Source organism: Vanellus vanellus, assembly GCF_965231255.1.
Source record: "Vanellus vanellus genome assembly, chromosome: 1".
NCBI classification, from domain to species: Eukaryota; Metazoa; Chordata; class Aves; order Charadriiformes; family Charadriidae; genus Vanellus; species Vanellus vanellus.
This window is the reverse complement of record NC_138905.1, coordinates 132,660,632-132,679,145: the sequence shown is the minus strand read 5'-3', so window position 1 is coordinate 132,679,145 and position 18,514 is coordinate 132,660,632. Positions and strand designations below refer to the sequence as shown.

The following is an 18,514-nucleotide window of genomic DNA, read 5'->3' as shown; positions in this document are numbered from 1 at the left end:
TCCATGGTTATTAAGGTGTTACATTTGGTTTTAATGTCGGTGCATTCACAGATCAAAAGTGAAGTGAACAAGCTCTACAAATTGCTGGAAATCGATATTGATGGAGTCTTTAAGTCCTTGCTGCTGTTAAAGAAGAAGAAGTATGCTGCTCTGACAGTGGAACCAACAGGAGATGGGAAATATGTAACCAAACAAGAGCTGAAAGGATTGGATATAGTACGAAGAGACTGGTGTGATCTTGCAAAAGAGACTGGAAAGTGAGTTTCTCTGTGGCATTGTCCTCTTTGCTCCCTTTCAAACAGTGCGTATTTCATAAACATTTGATATCACGTGGCTGTTTCCTGAACAGTGCAGATTGGTGACTGACATCAGCTTTAGGGCTTCTTAACCGATTTTTGTAGGAGATGGTTACATTTAGGCATTGGCAACAGATCATACTTGTGGAAGTCCAAATGTCTCTAATTTCACTACCTCTTTTTGCATCTTCTGTGGAAGCTGTGCATTTGAGTTGTCACAATTTTGTATATGCAGTTTAATAAACCACAGCTGAAGTCTTGTGAAAATGGTAGGTGTCATTTGGAGTAGACATTTGGTGTCACAGGTTTTAAGTCAGATTTTTTTTCAAAGACGGTTAAAGAAGCTGGTGGTCAGCTCTTTCAGCATCCTCTAATAAAGCTGGGAGTGCAGTGGGTGCAGCCTGAGGAGATGATCCCTTCCCCAAAGACTGTTTCTCTTCCATTTTTCAGATGACACTCGATACTTTATTATAATGTATATAGGATTGATGATTTATTAATTGTCATTGCATAAGGCATTTTTGTACTTAAATTCAATAGAGAGAATGCATTTAGCACTTCAGGAAGAACACTGGAGTGGATGGAGAGGTGGTCATCTGGGGGCTGACTCAACTTATATTGCGTACTGCATCTTGAAAATTTAACTTAAATAAACTGTGGTCCAAATGTATCCAAAAATGAATACTTTTTTACATCTGTAAAAATGCACCACGCACTTGCTTACTGTTCTTAAGACTTGCATTTTCTAAGAAAAGATGTATCATAATAGAAGCAAATTTTTCCAAGTTAGGAATGTATTAGTAATTAAAGCTATACAAATGTTTGAGAGTGTTCTTTAGTGACTAACTCTTCTGCAGCTGGCAGATCTTCCAACCACATTTTACAGAAATAGGCAAGACTTTGCTTATTTGATACATTCTCTTCTCCCCCGTCTTAAGATACCTGCTATGGAATAATAATTGGTAAAATGAAATGGGAGTGGAAAATAGAAACCAGTTGCACTCAACAATTCCGAATCACTGTTTAACATTAGAACTATTTACTATAATTTGCTTTTAGTAAAACAAGTAAATAGATAAAACATAACATGAAATAGCCTGGCAAATTTCTGTAAATTTTGCATCAGACTTCATCCTCGGGCTCTTTAATTTCTAGAGGTAACTCAGGGGAAGAGAAGATTGTTTATTGTAATGATTTTGCTTTGCGTGTCTGAAGCTATCCTTCATTTCTGGACTGTTTTTACAGCTATATAATTGGTCAGATTCTTTCTGATCAGCCCCGAGATGTAATCGTGGAAAATATTCAAAGGCGGCTTATAGAAATTGGAGAAAGTGTGATCAGTGGCCAGATCCCAGTAAATCAGTTTGAAATAAACAAGGTAAATGATGTCTTAGCTCTTTTCTGTCTCAGAAAAAACTTTACTGTTCCTGAATATATTGACTGCTGATGAAAATATTTTTAATTCTTCTGATGCTGTGAAATAACAGGAGTTTTATTAGATACTGAATAGGATGGAACATACTGCAAAGATCCTACAGTATGAGAAAAAATACCTTGTGGGGCTGGAGGCTAGTCTGGCTTTCTCAGAATAACAACTTGGTGTCTTGCCCCATCCTGCTGTCTCCCCCCACTGATGCTGCACTTTGAGAGTGACATGATAGCTCAAGAAGTTTTCTCCTAAATTGTTATTTTGTATTTCAGGTTTAAAATACATAAACTGAAGAATACAATGGAAAAGTCAAACGTTCTGTTTTCTAGAAAACCCATGTAAAAGCATACTATTGTTAGTATATTTCCCTTCAAAGCTCCATAGAAGAAAGCTAATAGTAATGTTGAGATCTCTTTCAAGACTTTCCTGCAGCAAGAAGTAAAATATTCTGCTTTATATACAGGAGTTTTAGCAAACAGCATTGTGGCTTTGGTTTATTTTTATGAATCCTCAATGAAACCTGTGTTTTTAACTTCAAAAGTCTCTCCCCTCTGCTACAGGCATTTCACCAATGAATTGGATATTACCTGCCCCTCTCGTGCCCCTACTAGAAAAATTTCCCAAATTTGCTCCATCCAAAGTCCCTTTGTTTTGCCAGCCAGACATCTGTCTGCTCTGTAAGACTGTGTTAATCAATCAGTTCAGAAATGTGTTCAGCTTGTCATATGAGTGTTAAAGAAATCAGTGATTTTTATGGTTGACTTAAAAAAAGAATGTTCCGATTGCAAATATCCTAAGAGTACTTGGAATCCCAGTAAAAGATATATATGGAATAATTTTCACTTTAAATGCTGAATGTTCCTCTGTTTTACTACTTTGGAAAAAAATAAATAATGTATTTCACTATTAAGTCAAATGTGTAAGTTGTTTCTAAGAACGGGGATGACGGTAAATATTTAAACATAGCATTTTATCTCGTGTAAAGGAAAAACTCATTGTGGAATCTCAGTAGTATGAGATACATGGAGGTATTTAAATCTAGTTGTATCCTCTTGCTACAGACTTGTTAAATACACTTAACTACTTGATATTCATATTTACTTTATGACATGAACTGGTGCAGGAGAAAGAGGGTAGTGTCTGTATTTTTGTATTTTGCATAATGTTTTTATCTTCAATTTAGTATTAAACTATTTTAAAATTAATTTAAAACAATTGCATTATATCTGTAACTATTTTGAACTGCTTTTAATGTAATGCATTTTTCAGACAGTAATTGTAAAAGTGTCCTCTCATTTTATTAATAACATTTTTAAAGTATGAAGGACTGGTACCTACACCTTAATGTCTGGAAAATACCTCTATTACAATTTTTTCATCTTACCTTTTTGTTTTGCAAATATACTTGTGTATAGTAGATGGATGAAGATAGCTACTTGTAATCTTGTCTTTTAAAGTTTGGAGTTGTCCATCACTGAAGTAAAATACTTTTCTCATAGTTATGTTTCTGTTTCCTCCTTTGATGTCTTAGGCATTGACAAAAGATCCACAGGACTATCCTGACAAAAAAAACTTGCCACATGTGCATGTTGCCATGTGGATAAACTCTCAAGGAGGCCGAAAGGTGAAGGCAGGAGACACAGTGTCATATATCATTTGTCAGGTAAAAATGTCTTTATTTATAGCTAACTACTAGGTATTGTTTTGAAAGATGGCAAAGAAAACTAACTCGACTCCTGGGAAAAATGTTTTGGCATTTCTTTGTAGCAATATTATGTTATAGTTTTAAATGGTCAGTTTTCTGTAGTAGATTTAGTTTTATGGAGCCAGAAAGGACCACTGTGAATCAGCTCAGCTCAACTGACTATTTCCACATAGTGGCTGATAAAATTTCCCTGAATTAATTTCTGTTTGGAACTAGAACTTATTTTTAAAGAAAATATCCAGTCTTTGTTTTAAGGAGAAGAAAATTCTGGTGGTGAATTACCTGTCATTCTTGGAAAGCTGCTTGGTGGTGGTGGTGGTTAAATAGTGTCATTGTTATTTCCAGTGTCAACCCGTGTCTTTTCAATTCCCAGTCATTGGATCTGGCAGTACTTCTGTTGGATAGACTGGCAAATTTGAGAAGATTTCTGGTTTGGGGTGTTTATCCTATAAATGTGCATCATTATCTCACAAATATATACTTCACTTCAGATGTGCTATTAAAAAAAAAAAAGTGAAGGTTGGTTTAGATGGACCAAGGGATCTGTTATGCCAGTCTGATGGACTTGGCAATGCGACTTCTACAGTGGATCACTATTTCGGCTCCTTCATCATTAAAAACTGAAAGATACTGTTTCTTATCTAATTGAGAGTTCTTAGCCTCGTGTGACAAAGCTGCCAAGACTTATGAGAGCTGGGCCATGGGTACGGCTGAGCAACGGCACAATACAAGAGAAGAATGTACTTGTTGAAAGAAGGGAGCTGAAGGAATTGCATTGTAATTATTTTTGCAAAGCAGCTGGATGAGCTGAATAGTCTAAATTAATTTTGTTCTGAATACTAAGTTGTCTGAAAGGAGTAGGAGGGACCAATGGCTTGCAGTCTGTCTTCATTAGTGATGAGTTTTCAGTGCATGGTTTGCTGACCCTATTGAAGCCAGTAGCTTGCCTTAACTGAAAAATGAAGGTCATATGTTAAGGCATTAGTTTCATTTTGCTGTAAATAAAATAAAATAAAAAAGGGGGCAAAAAAGAGACTGCACTTAGCAAAAAAATAAGCTGTGGTACTACCCCTACTCCTTCCCACACCACCACCCCCGCCCCCGAAGGTTTACTTCTGTTACTGAATGCTTACTAAATTACTGCTCTAAGTTTTTGACACACGTTGAAAATAAAATTTCCTAGTGTTGTTGTGGACTGGGAATACTGTTCTACAGACTGCGTGAGTTACATTATCCAGAAGAGAACCATCTTCTCACAGTTGATACTTAATTCCTCTATGAATACTGTTTTCAATTTAATTACTGCCTTCCCAAACTGAATTATTTGCTCTTTATCTTCCTCTTTCAAGTTCAAGAAGAATGTATTGTTTACGCTAACCTATGAGTGGTGTTTCTGTCTTGGCTTGAGATGTCACCATGTGTTTCTTTCAGTATTGCTGAATATTTCAGAATTTGCTCTTTCAAATTGATACTGTTGCCTCTGTCATTTATTCACACGCCAATGAACGATGGTCCATTCTCTGACAATTCATTCTATTTGTTTCTTTATAGAATCAAAGAATATAAATTTCCTAACAAAACAGATATAGTTTTGATATCCACAACTTAGAATTTGCTTGTTGTGCAAAATGATAATGCTAGTTCAGTACAAAGTGAATCCAAAATGCATGCCCTCTGTGTATTTTTAACTGGGCTGATGGTTACAATGTGTTTTCATTGTGCATTTCAGAATTGACAGATGGGACTGTTTACTCTGTCTACTCTTACTGATTTGCACGTGTAGGCTGCAATAATACAAGCTGGATTTACATTCTTGAACTTGCTAGTTGATGCCAGCATCAGCAATGCAATTTTTTTTTTTTACTACTGCTGGATTTGTATTGGATGCGTAATAAATCAACCAAAAGAGAGTGACTGTGTAACGTTTTTGTGTTAAAATACTGCATAATATTTGAAGCATAATCCTTTGTATAGACTGAATGTGGATTTTACTTTTTTCACACCTTGTTTTGTATGTGTCTCCTGCCTTAGGATGGATCAGATCTCAGTGCCAGCCAGCGAGCATATGCTCCGGAACAGTTGCAAAAGCAAGATAGTCTTACTATTGATACTCACTACTACCTGTCACAGCAAATACATCCAGTAGTTGCTAGAATATGTGAGCCCATAGAGGGAATTGATTCTGTTCTTATTGCAACGTGGTTAGGTAAGTATTTTAAATTCAGTTTATTTAAAGAATTACAAGAGACAAAGAGAGAAGTTTTAATGTATGTTTCTTAACCGAAATGCTTCCCAAAAATCAGTCTTTTTACAACGAACAATAGCATGTGTTACAGAGTCTATAGAAAGCAGCTACCATTTTTCAGAAGGTGCTCATTAACATGATCTTAATCTTATAATCCTTGTTCAGAGTTGCAAAAAGTTACTGTTCATAAACGACAGCACTATTGCATGTCTTCAAGATTTTCTTCAATTACTAAATTAGTTCTGGAGTGTGCATTCAGAACTAGCATTTTTCCAGAGAGAAACCCTAGCATGTCTAGCATCTTCCCAGGGAGAAAGCAGTCATCGTTATAATGAAAGGATACAAAATTTTAGTAGGGTCTAAGTGAAGACTTTTGCTTGGTAGAGCTGACCTAGTGGATAATAGAAACATAAAACTTTAGTAACAGTCTTGCCTGCTCCATATGGAGAAATGAAGTGGCCAAAAAAAGCCCTAGTGCTATAAAAAATTTGACTAATGCTAGTGACCCACAGAATCACAGTTTTTATTCAAATGAGCAACAGGGAATTGTTCTTGTTAGTGTTTTTCCACTTAAGAGGATGTCGAAAGAATTAGAATTAGAGATTTTTTTGCCCAAATCTGATTGCCTCCATCTTCTCCATTCCCTGGTCTTCTTACCTCGAAAGAAGTATAGGTGTTGAAAAATTGTTAACAGTTTTATCGGTTCTCTTTCCATGAAAATACAACACTGTGTGTGTAATCCTTTTAGTGTTGTTTCCTCCCTGAAAGTGATTCACCAACAGACATGATTGCTCTCCTTGATAAACAGAAATTTTGTGATTTGTATCCCACATCTCATTCATTATTTTTAAAACTGTTACTCAAGGACACAGAAAAAGTTGTTAACCTTGCTGACTGCTGAGTTCTTGACAAGACTGTCCTCTCCTACAGGAAAACTTTTTTAGCAAGTTGCACTGTGTCAGTTTAATAATCTCCTGTTTGGTGCTGTGCTCATGTCTACAGTAAGTTCAGACCTGCAGAAATTATTTTGTTCAGAATTTTGGAACGCTCAAAGGAAGAGTTAGTCCTCAACATCTTGTGTTTATGTAATGGCCAAGATCCAGGATTTGGTCACTTATAACCAAGCGGCGGTGTGTTGTCTTCAGGACTGTTCACCTGGGATGCTGCATCTCTGTAGATTACTTGCTAATAGCAGGTTCTGCTTGTGGTGAGCTTGCAGTTTGCGCTTAAAATGTGTGCCAGTAAGTTTCTGTCTTGTTGCTTCTTGAGAAGGGTGCTAGCCATGAAACATCTTCATCTCCCAAGACAGTCTGCGTAATGTGCAGCTTTTTCCATTTCCAAGTTATCCCTTTAAAAAGAAGAGAAGAAAAAAAAAAAGACGGGAATTTTGCTTTTTCTGGGAGTCTGCAAGTGTATTTCTTGGGGGCGTTTGATGTTGCAGTGTGTCCTCAACAGCTCTGGTGCTTTGAGGAGGTGTCAGCCCTGCTTTACACATGCAGGCTGACCACACAAATCATTCTGTTTATGTGGCAGGGCCTTGGTATACAACTTTCCCTTGATGTCGGAGTGGACTATGTGGTATGCCTGACTGAAAAGGTCAAGCACTCTTGGTTAGGTTGAAGCAGTTTAAAATAGGCGGTAAACTTGTACTTCGCTTAGGTAAAAGACAGGAAAGATTTCTGAAGTTAATTGATTTTATTTGGCGAAGATTGTTAGTCTTGTAGAGTTAAGCTCAAATTCAGGGCTGTTCCTTACTCACAACAGGTCAGATTTTCAGAAAAGACTGGCTCCCTTCAGGCACCTAAATTAAGTGCCCAGATCTTTGGAACTGTGTGCCACTTGATAGCATCTATTGTTTGCAAATGCCTATGCTGCTTTTTGTGCTATAGTACGTTCAAGATGAAAATTTCTTTTATGGTCTATAATAGCATCATGCAGCTGAGAGTTTATTAATAGTCCACAATTGTCAGTCTGAAAACCTGTATGTATCTATTACAATCTTAGATCTGATGTGTTCAGCTTGACCTTGCTGTGCTGTAAAAATGTTATCTCCTTCTCCAGCTTGGTTTTCTTCAGAATGCTTTAATTGAGTTTGGGGGTAAAGTCAGGTCTTTTTCAAAACTTCTGCTCTACTTATGTCTTTATATACAGCACTCGCTCAGTTGTACATAAATTGTTTCAAGCTGAAGTTATCTTACAGCTTTTGTTTTTTTTAACAGTACTGGAGGAATAGTCAAGTGGTTTCATTTCAAAGAAATTGCGAACAGTTTACAAGATACAAAAGTGTACAAGATGCTTGAGCCCAGCTTGCTAAAACAAGCAAACATGAAAACTGTTTACTGTTCTGTGTTGCTAAGTTGGGCTTTTTTGCTTAGTATTTTCGTCATGTTCCACATCCAAATTCCTGTCGTTTTTCCCATCATATTGCAAAAGAGCATATTTTTCTGTTCTGAAGAAGAAGGCTGGTATTCTGGAAGATATTTAAGCGTCATATCTGTGGACCAAATCTTGGTTGCATTCTCATTGTGTGTGTCTTCCTCCACCTGATCTGATATATTGTGTTCCATAGGGTATGTGTCTGTATAGGGAGAATGGCTGTAGAAAAAAAGATCTCAGTTTCGTACTTAACAGAATGTGAATGTTTCATTGACATGTCACCGCGATAGTCCGAGTACATAAAATTAAGCTCTGCTTAGGGAAGCTTGGCTCATATCAAAATGATGAAAAGTTCTTTGTTCTCTCTGTACTCAAAGGAAGTTGTTTTAAGCTGTTTTAGATGCTGAAGAACAAAAGCAAATAACCACACCTAGAAATTGCTGAGAACTCCTTAAATAATATATTTATTCACTATGGAATCAAGCTGAAAATTGCCTTTTGTTTTCAGACATTGTAGGAGGTCTGCCTAGCCTTTGAGAGATGGAAATTCATTGTTCCCAAAAACGAGAACCTCATGGGCATACTCCTGCTCTCACTCTCTTTTTCTTGAAGTTCTTGAGGAAAAGCAGCGACAAGATGAGGATTCTTAGGTTTTCTGAAACTAAGTAAAGTGTGCAATCTGATCAGTAATATCATTCAATAAATCTGATCTTCTTGCATGCTTGGAGACCTTATTATTTCATCCTGAAGACACCTGTAGCTTTTAAACTATAAGAACTGTGTTGGCAGAACAATTGTCTTAATTACATTAAAGTATGAAGTTTTTTTTGTTGATACGTAAGTACTGCTCCTTGTCTGAAAGAAAAGTCACATCTTATTTCTGTGTTGTCAAAAGTATCTAAACATTATGGAAGCAGAGTCCCTTAACTGTGGGATTTTTTTAGCTGTTACTACATAATATCATTTTCTCTAAATTATGGAAGTTGCTGACTGCTGTCCTAGACTGCATCATGGTCTTCTGAAAGAGACGTGTGCTGCTGCCTCACAGGTGTGAGTGCACATTGGCGCTCTGCAGATTGCTTGGTGCTTGGGCATTTCTTAGGAAGGCCATCTAATTTTAGGGAGTCATTACTGGGTCCTGATGAGGCTTGTCATTAAGGGTACTTCCCAGTACTGGTTCCTCCTTCCGCACAGTGTCTGCATGTTAGCTGCTCCTTGTAAGGAAACCCACCGCCACCTTAAAGATACTGTCTTTTGTTTTTTTCTTCTTCTTCCTAGAGAGTCATTTAATAGGTGCCTCTAATGTAGCATGACAGAAATGAGGACAGGTGTGCCCTCCTTGTAGTTCACAGGAATTGCATCAGGTTCTCAGTTTCGTTGCTTTCCTCACGTTAGGGGGCGAAGTGAGAGGAGAATGGTGGAAATTAAGATTTTTAAAGTAGCGGCAAGGCTTCCTGACAATACCGTAATAAACCCCAAAGTATATGAATTTCGCTGGGGGCTTTTTGAGGCGCTCTGAACCTGGTTAGAAGCAGAGGCTTGCTGAGGTGTGGTGCATGTCCTGACTGCACAAGAGCCCGTTTTAAGGACTCCACGCAGGGGGACATGCTAGCTTTGCAGCACAGGAGGATCTTTTTGAGGAAAAATTAATAAAAATTAATAAAATAATTAAATAAATAAATAAAAGCAAAGCGTGCATTTCCAAAGGGAGCAGAGACCTCGGCCGCCCCGGCTTAGTCAGATCCTGCGGCCCCGGCCCCGCCGCGCCGCCCTGACTGAAATGGGCGGCCGTGGCCTCCAGGTGGCAGCACGGGATGGCCGTTTCCCGGCCTCTCGCAGCAACTTGCCTCACGGGCAAAGGGGCAGGCGGGGGAACTTTTCCCCCCCTCTTCCCGGCCAGCCTGCGGGCTGAAATAGGAAACGTGGCGGGGGAGGGGGGGAACCCTCGGGCTGCCTTCGGCCCTCCGCGGGGCAGGCGGCCGCCGTTCTGCCCGAAACCTCCCCGGGGCCCTCGGGCCTCCCCGCGCTCCCCTTCCCTGGGGGGCCGGCGGGCAGCGGCGGGCAGAAACCTTACTTTTCAAGCACTGCCATCAGTAAAATTTATTTGACTTTTTTTCCGGCTTCTTGAGTGACGTCTTTTGATTGCTGGTTAGTAAATGTTATAATGATTCTATTAATTAATTCAAAAGCAAGCACTGGAACTTATTTTTATTACCTTTGTCACACTGGGTTCATCAGCGTGTTTTTAATGTTACATTTCTTCGTCATGCATGCAACCTTGCAGTTTTGGTGAGGTTGGAAAGCTTACCTGTGGTGCAGGTAATTTAATTACAGCTCTGAGGATTTTCATGTCAGATTAAGTCAAAGTGCCTTTGACTTTTCATGATGTGAAAACAAAAAAAAGAATAGTTCAAAGAAGTTCACTTTATTTGTTTAAAATCAAACCCAGATATTTTTTGGTTTTCCTCCACCCATAGGATAGTCCCTGTTTTGTTTACCAAGTAGAATAATATGACCAGTGTGACCGGGTCCGAGAGGATACCAGTTAGTGTGCTGAAATGGATTAATTGAACCAACCAACTATTTCTGAAAGGAGATAATAGATAAAATAGGTCCCAATTCCACAAGATAATTAAGGTAGGCATGTTCTTTAAAAGCCTGATTTGTAGTCTCTTTGATTTCACTGGGGCTGTTTGCACACCAAAAGTTAGATGTACATTTGAATCATCACAGTGTTTTTCCTGTTGTTTTCTCTAGCCAAAACAGCTAAGAAAGTTCAGATAGGTGTGATTTTTAAATGATTTAAATGATTTTTTTTTTTATGTTAAATTATTACCAAATGGCTAGATGCTTATTTGCTATCACTGGTTTTGACTGAATATTGGAAAATTGCAGTTGTCTGAAGACCAGAATTTATCTTTTTTTATCTTTCATTTAATGAACTACTTTGCTCTGTATTTGCCCTTTGAGAAACAAAGACAGATTTCTAGCTGAACTTTAATAACCTCTGTATCAGAAAGTTGCAATGATGTTTTTTCATTCAACTTCTGAACTCAGAGTAAACTGGGAATTTTTGTTTGTATTCACCATTACTATCTTAGGTTAAACCTACTGCATACTTAGTTGATTTTTTTTCAAAATCTTAATACTAAACTCAAGTTCCATTTCCAAAGCTTTTATCTACTACCTGTGTGTTGCAGAACACAGTCTTTGTTTTCTAAAACAGCAAATATATTATCAACCCTTTTTAAAATAAACAACAAAAAAAAAACCAACCAAAGAAAACAAACAAAGCCCCACAGTCTTTTTGGGGTGGGAGGTACCATATGTATTAGAGTGTAAAATAAGCTATTAGCAATGTTTTTGCATCTTTTGCTTTTCCTTTTAATGAATACAAGAGAACTGTATTATAAGTTTAAAGCCTTTCTGGAAGTTAATTACTTAAGCATTGATGTTTTTTTCTTTTGGTAAAATTAAAATTGGGAAGATTGATTAAATTTTAGTGAAACCCCTATTCTGTCAAGAACCAAATAAACTTATTTGTAATGGAATTTTTCCTTGTCCTTGAATTTATTTTATTATTGCAAAATAGAAATTCAGAAAAGCAATAGTAAAGTCACACATATCAGATCTTTCATGTAAAGAAAATCTATATCTGCCTGTGTAACACAACTGTTCTGTATATGCAATAGTATTTGTCTAGTTTAGCTGAATATTGTTCCCAAACATTGTCTTTAAGTCTCCCAGTACTGTATAGTAAGGTTAAGAAGAACTGTAAAATCTATATTTATTTTCTATTTTTAATCTTTCTTGGTCTTGTAATTGTTACATTTGTTATTGAAATTTACATGAGATATGGTTTAATACATAGTAATCTGTTACTTGGCTTAATCAGTCTCTGTTAAAAATATTTTTTTAAAAGTACCTCTCTTTGATCTTTTCTTCGTAATAATGAAGTAAGCCATAGTTTTCTGAACATTTTCTTCTATGTATTCATTCAATTAACTATTTTTTTTTTTTAGCATGTGCTATTTGCTAGAGTTTAGAACAAATCCTGTAAATGGGATACATGGACTTTTAAAAGGTTGCACATAACAAAGGATGACAAAACCCATGGATTTTTATTAAGTTTACTTTGGCAGTCTTATTGCTAGGGCAGTGAACTTCGTGCTTGCTTGCTTATTTACTTATTTGTGGTTGAATCAGTATTTTTAGGATCTCTTTTGTGTATTTATTTGTTTAAAATCTTGAGTTCTGGCAATCAAAAATAAAGCATTTTGTCTCCAGCACTGTCGTTTTAAATGCTGCTGCTGAATTTTAACCACTGCATTAGATTGAAACCTACATGCTGTTAACCACTGAGCCAAAATGAAATCGACCACTGCATTGAAATCAGAGTTGGCAGTTGTATACGGACTTGAAGGAGTTGGTAATAGCAGTGCACCCGCGTTTCTTTAATGGGGTTTTTATTCTCTGTTTTCAGTTTTAATGGTGCCATTTTGATTTAAAGACTGTTTCTTAATAACGATGCACATTTTTATTGAAATATTTTCAATGTGACTTAAGAAGAAAATAACAATAAACCCATCCGTTAGGAGTGGTTTCCTCAGAAACAAAATGTTCTGTCGCATACTCCCATGATAATGGAGCGTGCTTGTTTTATTTATAAAGCAATCTTGCGTAAGAAGATAAGTAAGAAGATTTCTTCATGTTTTGTGAACCTTTCTTCATGGTTAAAAATTGTAAAATGTATTTATGTTTTATAGAGGAAGTTTTGCTAAGGAGAGATTTTCAGCTTCTGCATTTACATTTTGTAACTCTCTTTTGAATCTGCTTCACCAAGCATATGAAAAATGAGCCTACTTGTATAGTTGACCTCTTAGTCTTTTGAAATTTTTGTTTCTTATTAATAGGACTGGATCCCTCCCAATTCAGAGTCCATCACCATTACCATAAAGATGAGGAGAATGATGCCTTGGTTGGTGGCCCAGCTCAGCTCACTGATGAGGAGAAATATAGGGATTGTGAAAGATTCAAGTTTTGCTGCCTCAAATGCGGAACAGAAAATATTTATGACAATGTCTTTGATGGTTCGGTTAGTTTTTTTTCTATTTCATTTCTGTTCATTGGTGAGGGAGAAGAATACTTGTAGAGAGAACATCTTTTCAGATAGGATTTGTATGATGTAGGAGAAGATACCATATTGTTTGAGTCCTGCTATTTATAGCTTTGGAACAGAAATTTGCTGATAGGATAGTGCTGAAATATTTTCCCCATTTTTGCATTTCAGCTGTGTTGTCTAGCAGAACATTTGAGATTATCTGGCTTCATTAATCTGTTTGCTCACAGTCGTGAATGATTGTTGCTGTAACTTTTTAAGGAATCCTTATCTTAACACCTTAGTAACTTCCAGTTCTCTATTTAATGAAACTTTGTTATAGCAATGGCAATTCCTTATCCTAAATCATATTAATTGGAACAAAGTGTTTTTGAAACTTGTATTTATCTTGCTACATCCCACCTCCCTTCCTGGCAGTAAGGTTTTTCTGTGTTATCTTTCCTTCTGTCTTTGTGTATCAAACATAAAAAGTCATAGGGGTACATTCTTGTTGAGAAGTTCTGCCAAAAAATGTATCTCTGACCTTGGATCACAACTTGAAATAGCGCCAAGTATTTAACTCTACAGCAATGTTATGTATGTATTAGTCATTGGCAAATTAGCGAGCTTCAGAGTAGTGAAAACCTTGAAACTGAAAGCAAATAAATCTTTTATCTAAATTAAAAGTAATTATTTTAAGTTAATTTGGACAAACAGCAGATGTTTTGCATTTTTTTGAATCAAAATAAAGCACTTTGGACGCAAGTAAGAGGAAAAGACACACAAATCGAGTGATACTTTGTGAATCCTTGACTTTTGTTCATTACAGCTGTAAATAAGATAGTTAATTGTATGTAGGCTTGACAACTTGCAGATGGGCTAACTGGAGAGAAGTGGATTCTAAACTCCTTAAAAAAAAAAAAAAAAAAAAGAAAAAAGAAAAAACCAAGCAAACGAGAAAAAAAAAACACCAAACAACAAAAGAAACCCTTAAACCAAACCACAAAAAAACCCCTCACTTCCACCTGGAATTATTTAGTGTTGTGGGTAGCAGTTTAGCCAAGATAGCTCACAAAAGCAAAGCTCACCTTGAAAGAAAGTTTTCCCCAAGTTGTGCAACTGTCCAACCTACAAGCTTGATCTTATTTTAGTGAGAATTCTACTAACTTAATTTCAGCTGTTCACGCATCCCTTCAGTTTCTGAAATTTTAATGTCAGATGTTCAGAAGGTTTTGAAAGTAAGGGGAACAAGATGGTGTAAAACTGTAAGAGCTATTCTCTGCACTTGGAGAAAATAAAAGACGATCATGTCATTCTTGTTTAACACAAGGTTTGTCTCTACAGCCCTGTTGGTGATTTCATAATTGGTATCTTATAGGTTGATTTCAGTGTTTTAATCAGTGGGCTTGGGCAGAACTTTGGTGTCCCTGATAAAACAACAAACCTGCATTGCTTCAGGGGAGACAGGAGATTGTGATTTGTCCATAGATTAATTTTTTACTCAACATCATCTTTTTGAGTGATTAACGTAGCAGGTGAAGCAGCATGTTCTCCAAAAGACCCTTCATTAAGAATAGAATGGGAAAACTGTAGGTCAGAGAAGTCTTTATGTGGGTTTGGCCAACTGTGATGGGAAGAAAGAAGGTCTAGATTAGATACTAGAGGCCCTTTAAGACTTACTATTTTAAAAAAATACATATTATGTCTAAACTTGTTTGATAACTTCTGCTGCCATCACCTGTTGTAATAATGCATGCTGGTTTTACACTTCTGTTTTCAGGGGCGATTTATTGAACCTAGCTTGCAAAGGTGCAGTAAGACTGAATGTGATGAGCTTCCTTTCAACTATGTGGTTCAAATGAACAACAAATTACTGTTGGATATTAGACGTTACCTAAGAAAATACTATAATGTAAGTATTTAGAAAATATTTTGCCATATGTAGTGAGTTTTCTAAGTGGTGCTGAGTTTTTAGTGAATGTCATGTTACCTTCTTTTGTATGGTCCAAGGTAATGCAACATCAAAACCCAACCTCATGAAAATAATCAATTAATGATTTCAAATACTAATTTAGAATGTGTTTTCTCAGTTCAGTCTCAAGTCAAAATAGATGTACTAAAATTTTTGTAACTATATCAGCATTATTACAGATGTAATAGCTCTGTTTTCCAAATTTTTAGATGAAAAAGTGCAGTTAATTATCTTAATGTTTTCTCAAAAATCTATGAAGCCTGTCAAGTATGCAGATATCAGTTTCTCATGTAATTGAAATCAAATTCTCTTTCTCCAACCCAAGTTGATGTATATTGTGTTACACTGTGAAAAGGAAAGCTAAATGTAAAAATTATTTGAAGGACAATAGGAAGGGAAATACGATGAATCTTTCTTCATAATGATTGGGAGGGGAATAAAAGAGGAGAAAGATGGGTAGTTAACTAATTTGATATAATTCTTTTTTTGGAGGGTGCAGTGCAAGAAATCCAAAGTGCCCACAGTAGTCATTGGCTTTGTGTGGCATTGTGGAAAAAACAATGTGTACTATTTGAAATTCCCATCTTTGCAATGTCCAAAATGGTGACTGGTTAGGAAAAAACGCACCATGATTTTTAAATTATATCACTGTGCTTTTCATCTCTAATATACTGGAAGCATCATATTTGGTGAATTGGCAGCTAGCCATATTGGTCAAATTTTCATAGATCATCTCATCCTATTGCCTGCTTCTTTTTTTTGGTTATCCAATGTTGCCTGTTTCACAGCTTCAGGACAGACATCAATTTTGAAAGCACTCATAACCATTGGGTGCTCATAACCTTTGATATACTCAAAACCATAAGTTCTTTTTGAAAATGTGGCCTATAAACAAATGGCTTACCTAATTTGTGGGGCGTTTTCTTAATACTTTTGCAGACAGCAACTACAATGCTAAGAATTATCATTATAGTTCAATACTAGCTGTGCATTTTGTGTCATCTTCTATGTTAGTGCTTATTGCAGTTGTAGGTGTTTTCTAACCTCTTTTCTGGAAATTTAATGATTTCTGAATGTATAAATACTTCTTTTGAAGGTCTTTGCATCAAAATGGAGCACAAAACTTTCTTAGAGTATTTAAATTCAGGCAGTATTTCACAAAGTACGGATAGATTGTTCCTTTCCGTTGAAGTTAAAGGTAGATGACTCAGACAGGTGAAGATACCAGAATGCAAGATCTCATGTTACTTTATTGCAAAGGCCAACTGGCTGCAAAATTATCATTGAATTGATATTACTATACATATTATATTAAGTTATACAATGTGTTATTAAATAATATGTCAAAGTAATATGTTTTCACAAACTGCTGTTGTATAAAAGTTGCTTCTGATTAACTTTTTTAGATTTTTTACGTGTACGTTATGATAATACACAATGCCACATGCTAAGTAATTTCTGGCTTATAAAGTGCTAGAAAATGTGTGCATAAGATATGCAATAGTAAACTTGAATGCAGGAAGATACATTTAAGGGCAGGAAAAATTCTTATTACTAATAAGAACAAAAAGTGATGTAATATTTTACTCTGCTTCTCTTTTTTTAAAAAGACTAAGTTGTGAGCCAAACTGTGAAATGCTGAAAGGATTAAATATTGAACGCTGCAATTTGCTTACATAGTATTAAAATCTATTAAGTATCGTACTACATGGTGTATATAGGATAATGAAGTGTCCTTCAAAGGGAATTTATTTGTCCTTGTAAGTAAAAGCTTTATATAAACTCAGTTATATTTTTAGTCCTAAGAATCTACTTTTAACCTAGTTAGCTGTAATAATAAGGTTTAGAACTACTTTTTGACTGTGGGATACATTCAGACTCTAGAAATGTGAGGTTATTTTATTGTAAAAAATAATTTCCAAATTGCACAATAATTTTCATTTTGAAAATTAAAGTTCCATGGAGTTGGGCAAGTAATGTTTTTGTCCTGTTAGCTCTTAGAAAATCAGATGCTATGAGTTTTAGTTTATTTCTTTCATCAAGTACTTGTAGTGACTGTACAACAGCTGGAGTTGAAATTCATCAAATGGGTGTTTGCACTAACGTATATAATCCTATAAACTATAAAGACACATCCAGAAGTAGTATGGCAAAGAAATGTCTGACCAAAACATTTGATGAAACTTTGAGATGCCTATTTAAAAATCTCCTGTAGTAGTGGTTGCACGTGAAAGGCACAGAAATATCAATTTAAAATAGACAAATATATTGTTTATCTTTGTCACTCCATTAAATTTTTTTTTTAGATACTATTGTTGTTTGTGTGTTGGTCAAATGGCACATAATACAAAAACATAAAATGCGAAAATGAAATTTTTTAACCTTTAAAATAATTAGCTACCTTTTATGAAGACAGCCCTATCAAGAGCCTTTCGGCCTGATCTACCACTCACTGAAATGAATAAGCTTACTTTTTTTCAGTGAGCTTTGAATCAGATATTTTTTTTAAGTGATTAAGATCATTGCATGTAGTTTTCATCAGTCTTTTGAAATGCTTTTATATGTGGCTGTGTAAATTTAGGGGGTGGAGGGGAGTGCCATAAAATCTAAAAGTGGAAAATCGTCTTGCCCTTTTTGGCACATGAAACTGATAAATAAATAAATACAACGGTGATATACTTCTTTCCTTTAAAAAGATGCGAATGTAAGTGTGTAAGTAGAATTTTGTAAGCCTCCTACAGTCCCATTGTTTTTGTAAATTACTTGCCTTTATATAAAATTTTCTGTTTCCGCAATCATTTTTTTCTATTAAACATTGAAATGTTTGATATCTCTCCTCCAAAATATATCTACCATTGCTCCAGTATTTATGGATTTCTTAATGGTATTAACAATATCAATTTTGATAATCATACTCCTAACTGTAAATATATCTAAAAAATGACATGCAAAGATTTTCTTTCTTTACAGAAATGCATTATTCTATGAGAGATTGATCCTGTTGTGTGCTTGCTTTTTTTTCTTTTTTTTTTTTTTTTTAAATTCTGCTTCAGAAGAGCAAATAGATGAAAAGAGAGAGAAACGCTAGCTAATCTAAATTGGGAAATGAAGAGGGCTTTTTTAAGCATGAAAATTTCATCATCTTGTCAGCTGGCAGAATGCCTGCTGTGTGGATTCACAAAGGCTAAGAATTACACTTTCATGAAATTTTCCTCACTAACTGCCCTGGTTAATTTGAAAGATAACCCACTGTTCTAATTCATTCCTCAATTGGGCGGTGCAGGTTTTATCTTTGATCTGACAAAGCATTTGTGTTAATCGTTTTGGCCCTCTACTAGACACTCTTGGGATTGTGCTTTTACAATAAATGTGTCTGTGATAGCTCTTTAGTCT

The 18,514-nt window shown here is 35.8% G+C and overlaps 1 protein-coding gene across 1 annotated transcript in view; it reads left to right on the top strand.

Annotated features, from left to right (window-relative positions):
- The window catches only part of POLA1 (DNA polymerase alpha 1, catalytic subunit), a gene marked incomplete at its 5' end in the record, with an annotated part of 206,111 nt that overhangs the window by 82,099 nt on the left and 105,498 nt on the right, over positions 1-18,514 (top strand). Inside the window, 6 exons of the mRNA XM_082488513.1 lie at positions 52-257; positions 1,542-1,674; positions 3,257-3,388; positions 5,462-5,636; positions 12,965-13,146; positions 14,930-15,061. Coding sequence (XP_082344639.1) covers positions 52-257; positions 1,542-1,674; positions 3,257-3,388; positions 5,462-5,636; positions 12,965-13,146; positions 14,930-15,061 — 960 coding nt within the window. The remainder of the gene's footprint in view (positions 1-51; positions 258-1,541; positions 1,675-3,256; positions 3,389-5,461; positions 5,637-12,964; positions 13,147-14,929; positions 15,062-18,514) is intronic.